The sequence below is a fragment of the Calidris pugnax genome, unplaced genomic scaffold (genome assembly GCF_001431845.1).
Source record: "Calidris pugnax isolate Ruff unplaced genomic scaffold, ASM143184v1 scaffold188, whole genome shotgun sequence".
NCBI lineage: Eukaryota > Metazoa > Chordata > Aves > Charadriiformes > Scolopacidae > Calidris > Calidris pugnax.
In genome coordinates, this window is record NW_015091257.1 from 12,635,460 (window position 1) to 12,643,484 (window position 8,025).

At 47.6% G+C, this 8,025-nt stretch overlaps 1 protein-coding gene across 1 annotated transcript in view; it reads left to right on the forward strand.

Moving 5' to 3' along the window:
* The first annotated feature begins 7,679 nt into the window (after positions 1 to 7,679).
* The window catches only part of ZRSR2 (zinc finger (CCCH type), RNA binding motif and serine/arginine rich 2), a 20,160-nt gene continuing 19,814 nt past the window's right edge, over positions 7,680 to 8,025 (forward strand). The window contains exon 1 of the mRNA XM_014960235.1: positions 7,680 to 7,797. Coding sequence (XP_014815721.1) covers positions 7,751 to 7,797 — 47 coding nt within the window. The 5' untranslated portion in view covers positions 7,680 to 7,750. The remainder of the gene's footprint in view (positions 7,798 to 8,025) is intronic.

The following is an 8,025-nucleotide window of genomic DNA, read 5'->3' on the forward strand; positions in this document are numbered from 1 at the left end:
GGGGGTACGACAGGGTGTTGAATGAGGCCCATAACCACTGTCATCATTGCGATGATGCCAAAGTGACTTACATTGTCACAGAGTGTTTTGTCAGTGCTCACAGAAGTTGACAGGCAGCGGGTGGGGGAAGGATGCACTGTGTTTAGTTCACACATACCGCCTTGAAACATGCACTTGGCAGTGGGAAGCACTGAGGGTCGCCCACAATGGGGCTGGCACTGAGAACAAACAGCAACTTCCAGCGCAGAGGGGAGGGATGGTGCTGCTGCCGCCACTTCACTGGTAACTTCATAGTACAATCTACAGCCCTTGAAGCATCAACGGGAACTGACCACTTTCCCATCTCAAAAGCCACACTTCCTGAACATCTCCTTATCAACACGTAACTTCCAAGTCAACCAAATCCACACCATCAATTTGCTGTCTTTTCCCACACGTTCTGCTACATCCATTTTCTTCAGCCAGGAAAATAAAAGCTGTATGATTCCATGAGGAAAGGCACTGCTTTTCTCCTGGAGCATACGGCAAAAATGATGAGGAGGACAACTGTCAAATAATCTGCGTGCCTATAAAGTGTATCTTTCTTTTTTTCCCCACAGGACTTGGGCATACAACAAAGAAAGTGAACACTTCTTGTCTGCTTTCTGTCAGTCCACACTGGTAAGAAATGGAAATGGAAACCAGAAGAACCACGTGGAAATGAAGTGCAAATGTGTGCTGAACAGAGTAGCTGCACTCTTGGCTCAGAGTTGGTCTACTGCACGTGCATAGATCTTACAAGATGTGCAGAGATTTATAATGGAATATGGTATGTAACTGCAAGTTGCAGAAGTGTTTCGCTGTTCTGTGCTATTCTGTGAAGGTCTGGCATCAACCTTCGCGTGATGGGGTTCACATAGTACCATACCATGTAAGTATATTTTTCTTTAGGAACCATGGAAAAGTAAGATCCACAAGCTTCTTGAAGGTTTCCACCAAAATAGACTGTGCTTGAAAAGGCCTGTGGTCTGCACAGTGTCAGGGCTAACAGCTACTACCAGAACGCTGCATTACTTTGGATATGTAAATTGCTCTGGCCCAGCTGCAATGGCCATACTTGTTTCTTTCTGGCACTTTATCAATTAACTGGTACGGAATTCTGCACCTGTACTTGAATATAAAGCTGCTGTTCTGTGCATTTAATGAGAATAAACAAGATGGAAGAAAATGCAATTATTGTATTTCTGCTTCCAAGAGGCATGACAGCTTTTCCCAGAATCACTGTGAGTACCAGTAGTGGCTGATGTATTTTGTGTTTTCTTGTAAAGACAGCCTCCTTTTCACTACTCAAATATACAAGCTTAAGATGGTTCTTTCCCCAGGTATATTGGGAAAATGGCATAATGAAATGCATCATACTAATGATTATTGATTATCAATCAATGATTGAATAGTCATTACTATATGACTGAATTTCTCATTTTTTTACTTATAGGTAGTTTAAAGGAGGGTTGATGTCACAGCACTTATTCTGTCAAAAGGAGGATGAAAAGTTAGAGTTGTAATTCCTTAATGAAATAAGATTTATAAAACACATCTTGTTGTGTTTTTTTTCAAAACTTTCATGGGTGTCAATGGCTCATCAGTTGTAAAATGCACAACACTGCCATCTTCTGTATCTAAGAAGCAGCAAATTATGTGCTATTTCGTATGTATGTTCTGCACAAGCAACCGGTCGCAGTGATGTCAGCTCCTTCATTTTAAAAGACAATCTAGAATCTGAAACATGGTTAAGTAATAGCAGAGAAGTCATGGTCAGAATATTCATCGGTCAAACAGCAAATGTAACTGCTGACTACAGTAGTCACATGCTTGCTTTGAATAACTTCACTGAGCTTCAGAATAAATATGAGGATACTCATTATGTTGTTAATGAACAGCACAGTCAATTAGTCTCATTTTGACAGAGCCTGTTCTGGTATGCTTCACTGCCAGCAGCTAAAAGTATTTATGCAACATGCTACCTCTAGGATATACAAAGTAAGCTCCTACATTGTGGCTTACAACAATAATTTAGATCTTAATCAACAATGTACATTATTAATGGCTATGCAAAACATGCCCAAATAAAACTCACAAATTCATAGCCTCTGAAGGCTGCAATCTATAATGCATGCCACCGAGGAATTGACTACTGACAACTTGCATATTTTGACCTATCAGATCCATGACGGTCTGTGCATTGTAAGTCATTTCCTGCCATGAAAACATGTTTATAACCAAGACAGGTAGTATGCCTCCGAGATGATGATAATACATCAGCAGTGGCAGTTAAATTCATCAATATACGGGGCGGTCTGGTGGGCCCCTGCTCCACGGGGAGCTGTGACTTCCCTCAGCTCCTTGACAGGCTGTTGGCCAGGGTGGCCATCCATCACCTGTGTTCACAGCAGCCAAGAGACTAGGAGCTTGCCTGGTGGCAGGCATTGTGCACCTCACATTTCCACACATATTTCACAAAGTAAGCGGTGCGACTTTCAGAGCACAGGCCGTCAGCAGATACTTACTACAGCTGGGGAGCATCCACACTGCACAGACACTGCAACGTGCAGGAAGAACCCAGGCCAGCTGTGACACCGGGCACCACGTGTGCTGCCGTACTCAGTAGAATTGGGAAAAATTATAGGTATCACAACAAAAGGTTTAGTGGATGCCATCTTTTCTGGTCTTTCTAAAGAGAGTTTAATACATTTTAATTTACAATGCTACTTTTCAGTGCATCCACTGAATCCTAAATACTTTTGACAGGAAGAAAAACACAGTATCTCATCTTTTAACTATGAACTGGAGGGCAGCTCTGATAGGAGTCCTGGTGGACAACAGGATGACCATGACCAAGGGCAATGTGCCCTTGTGGCCAAGAAGGCCAATGGCATCCTGGGGTACATCAAGAAGAGTGTGACCAGCAGGTTGAGAGAGGTCACCCACCCCCTCTACTCTGCCCTGGTGAGGCCCCACCTGGAGTACGGTATCCAGTTCTGGGCTCCCTGGTTCAGGAAGGACAGGGACCTGCCGGGGAGGGTACAGCAGAGGGCTACAAAGATGATTAGGGGCCTGGAGCATCTCCCTTACAAGAAAAGGCTGAGGGACTTGGGTCTTTTTAGCCTGGAGAAAACTGAGGGGGGTCTGATCAATGCTTACAAATACTTCAAGGGTAGGTGTCAAGAGGCCAGCCTTTTCAGTGTTGCCCAGTGACAGAACAAGAGGTAATGGGCGCAAACTTGAACATAAAAAGTTCCACCTAAACATGAGGAGGAACTTCTTTACTTTGGGGGTAGCAGAGCACTGGAATAGGCTGCCCATGGAGGTGGTGGAGTCTCCTTCTCTGGAGACATTCAAAACCCGCCTGGACACGTTCCTGTGCAACCTGCTCTAGGTGGACCTGCTTTGGCAGTGGACTAGATGATCTCCAGAGGTCCCTTCCAACCCCATGTGATTGTGTGATTCTCCAACTGCTCTGGTCTCGTGTCCTGAATTTTGCAAGGGCAGCTCCAACACAGCGTATGAGCATGGCAAGAGTAGCTCCACTTGTCAGCAACAAATCATCACCCAGACGCTGGTTTCCTTCCCCCCCCCGGCCTCACTGCCCAGCCGCTCAGAGCTGTACCTTCGGTCGGTAACTACAGCCGACTGAGGAGCGGCCGGACACCCGCCCCCCCAAGCCGCCAGCCTCTCTCCTCAGCGACCGGGCCCGGGCCGCATCGGGACGGCAGGTGCTCCTACCGGCCCCAGAAACCTCCCTACGCCGGTTACCGCGCTGCCCATGATGCCAAAGTGACTTACATTGTCACAGAGTGTTTTGTCAGTGCTCACAGAAGTTGACAGGCAGCAGGTGGGGGAAGGATGCACTGTGTTTAGTTCACACATACCGCCTTGAAACATGCACTTGGCAGTGGGAAGCACTGAGGGTCGCCCACAATGGGGCTGGCACTGAGAACAAACAGCAACTTCCAGCGCAGAGGGGAGGGATGGTGCTGCTGCCGCCACTTCACTGGTAACTTCATAGTACAATCTACAGCCCTTGAAGCATCAACGGGAACTGACCACTTTCCCATCTCAAAAGCCACACTTCCTGAACATCTCCTTATCAACACGTAACTTCCAAGTCAACCAAATCCACACCATCAATTTGCTGTCTTTTCCCACACGTTCTGCTACATCCATTTTCTTCAGCCAGGAAAATAAAAGCTGTATGATTCCATGAGGAAAGGCACTGCTTTTCTCCTGGAGCATACGGCAAAAATGATGAGGAGGACAACTGTCAAATAATCTGCGTGCCTATAAAGTGTATCTTTCTTTTTTTCCCCACAGGACTTGGGCATACAACAAAGAAAGTGAACACTTCTTGTCTGCTTTCTGTCAGTCCACACTGGTAAGAAATGGAAATGGAAACCAGAAGAACCACGTGGAAATGAAGTGCAAATGTGTGCTGAACAGAGTAGCTGCACTCTTGGCTCAGAGTTGGTCTACTGCACGTGCATAGATCTTACAAGATGTGCAGAGATTTATAATGGAATATGGTATGTAACTGCAAGTTGCAGAAGTGTTTCGCTGTTCTGTGCTATTCTGTGAAGGTCTGGCATCAACCTTCGCGTGATGGGGTTCACATAGTACCATACCATGTAAGTATATTTTTCTTTAGGAACCATGGAAAAGTAAGATCCACAAGCTTCTTGAAGGTTTCCACCAAAATAGACTGTGCTTGAAAAGGCCTGTGGTCTGCACAGTGTCAGGGCTAACAGCTACTACCAGAACGCTGCATTACTTTGGATATGTAAATTGCTCTGGCCCAGCTGCAATGGCCATACTTGTTTCTTTCTGGCACTTTATCAATTAACTGGTACGGAATTCTGCACCTGTACTTGAATATAAAGCTGCTGTTCTGTGCATTTAATGAGAATAAACAAGATGGAAGAAAATGCAATTATTGTATTTCTGCTTCCAAGAGGCATGACAGCTTTTCCCAGAATCACTGTGAGTACCAGTAGTGGCTGATGTATTTTGTGTTTTCTTGTAAAGACAGCCTCCTTTTCACTACTCAAATATACAAGCTTAAGATGGTTCTTTCCCCAGGTATATTGGGAAAATGGCATAATGAAATGCATCATACTAATGATTATTGATTATCAATCAATGATTGAATAGTCATTACTATATGACTGAATTTCTCATTTTTTTACTTATAGGTAGTTTAAAGGAGGGTTGATGTCACAGCACTTATTCTGTCAAAAGGAGGATGAAAAGTTAGAGTTGTAATTCCTTAATGAAATAAGATTTATAAAACACATCTTGTTGTGTTTTTTTTCAAAACTTTCATGGGTGTCAATGGCTCATCAGTTGTAAAATGCACAACACTGCCATCTTCTGTATCTAAGAAGCAGCAAATTATGTGCTATTTCGTATGTATGTTCTGCACAAGCAACCGGTCGCAGTGATGTCAGCTCCTTCATTTTAAAAGACAATCTAGAATCTGAAACATGGTTAAGTAATAGCAGAGAAGTCATGGTCAGAATATTCATCGGTCAAACAGCAAATGTAACTGCTGACTACAGTAGTCACATGCTTGCTTTGAATAACTTCACTGAGCTTCAGAATAAATATGAGGATACTCATTATGTTGTTAATGAACAGCACAGTCAATTAGTCTCATTTTGACAGAGCCTGTTCTGGTATGCTTCACTGCCAGCAGCTAAAAGTATTTATGCAACATGCTACCTCTAGGATATACAAAGTAAGCTCCTACATTGTGGCTTACAACAATAATTTAGATCTTAATCAACAATGTACATTATTAATGGCTATGCAAAACATGCCCAAATAAAACTCACAAATTCATAGCCTCTGAAGGCTGCAATCTATAATGCATGCCACCGAGGAATTGACTACTGACAACTTGCATATTTTGACCTATCAGATCCATGACGGTCTGTGCATTGTAAGTCATTTCCTGCCATGAAAACATGTTTATAACCAAGACAGGTAGTATGCCTCCGAGATGATGATAATACATCAGCAGTGGCAGTTAAATTCATCAATATACGGGGCGGTCTGGTGGGCCCCTGCTCCACGGGGAGCTGTGACTTCCCTCAGCTCCTTGACAGGCTGTTGGCCAGGGTGGCCATCCATCACCTGTGTTCACAGCAGCCAAGAGACTAGGAGCTTGCCTGGTGGCAGGCATTGTGCACCTCACATTTCCACACATATTTCACAAAGTAAGCGGTGCGACTCTCAGAGCACAGGCCGTCAGCAGATACTTACTACAGCTGGGGAGCATCCACACTGCACAGACACTGCAACGTGCAGGAAGAACCCAGGCCAGCTGTGACACCGGGCACCACGTGTGCTGCCGTACTCAGTAGAATTGGGAAAAATTATAGGTATCACAACAAAAGGTTTAGTGGATGCCATCTTTTCTGGTCTTTCTAAAGAGAGTTTAATACATTTTAATTTACAATGCTACTTTTCAGTGCATCCACTGAATCCTAAATACTTTTGACAGGAAGAAAAACACAGTATCTCATCTTTTAACTATGAACTGGAGGGCAGCTCTGATAGGAGTCCTGGTGGACAACAGGATGACCATGACCAAGGGCAATGTGCCCTTGTGGCCAAGAAGGCCAATGGCATCCTGGGGTACATCAAGAAGAGTGTGACCAGCAGGTTGAGAGAGGTCACCCACCCCCTCTACTCTGCCCTGGTGAGGCCCCACCTGGAGTACGGTATCCAGTTCTGGGCTCCCTGGTTCAGGAAGGACAGGGACCTGCCGGGGAGGGTACAGCAGAGGGCTACAAAGATGATTAGGGGCCTGGAGCATCTCCCTTACAAGAAAAGGCTGAGGGACTTGGGTCTTTTTAGCCTGGAGAAAACTGAGGGGGGTCTGATCAATGCTTACAAATACTTCAAGGGTAGGTGTCAAGAGGCCAGCCTTTTCAGTGTTGCCCAGTGACAGAACAAGAGGTAATGGGCGCAAACTTGAACATAAAAAGTTCCACCTAAACATGAGGAGGAACTTCTTTACTTTGGGGGTAGCAGAGCACTGGAATAGGCTGCCCATGGAGGTGGTGGAGTCTCCTTCTCTGGAGACATTCAAAACCCGCCTGGACACGTTCCTGTGCAACCTGCTCTAGGTGGACCTGCTTTGGCAGTGGACTAGATGATCTCCAGAGGTCCCTTCCAACCCCATGTGATTGTGTGATTCTCCAACTGCTCTGGTCTCGTGTCCTGAATTTTGCAAGGGCAGCTCCAACACAGCGTATGAGCATGGCAAGAGTAGCTCCACTTGTCAGCAACAAATCATCACCCAGACGCTGGTTTCCTTCCCCCCCCCGGCCTCACTGCCCAGCCGCTCAGAGCTGTACCTCCGGTCCGTAACTACAGCCGACTTGGGAGCGGCCGGACAACCGCCACCCCAAGCCGCCAGCCTCTCTCCTCAGCGACCGGGCCCGGGCCGCATCGGGACGGCAGGTGCTCCTACCGGCCCCAGAAACCTCCCTACGCCGGTTACCGCGCTGCCCACCTCCCTCTCCCGGGGCCCAGCCTCAAGCCCCGCCGCCTCAGCCCAACGGCCGCCCAGTGCGCGTGCGTGCGTGCGTGCGCGCGCTGGCACCGCCCACCCGCCGCCGCCGCCGTTGCCGTTCCCCGCTCGGCTGCCGGAAGGGATTTTTGCGCCCTTCCGCCGCGGGGTCACGTGACACCCCCTCGGTAACGCAAGATGGCGGCGCCCATGTTGCTGCCTGAGTCCCCTCTGGGGAAGTTGAGGTGAGGCGCAGGCCGGTGCTGGTGCCGGGCCTCCCCGCCGACTCCAGGGGAAAGGGGAAGGGTCCGGGGATCCCCGAGGAGGGTCGCGGCCCGGCCCCAGCGGCGGAACAGCCCGGGCAGCACGGCGGTGGAGGCTGAGGCCGCCTCGCGGCCGGGCTTGGGAGTGGCGCAGCTATGTGCGGCAGCGGCCATGGCCGAGCGGCCGCTGCCGCCTACGGGGGCGGGGGG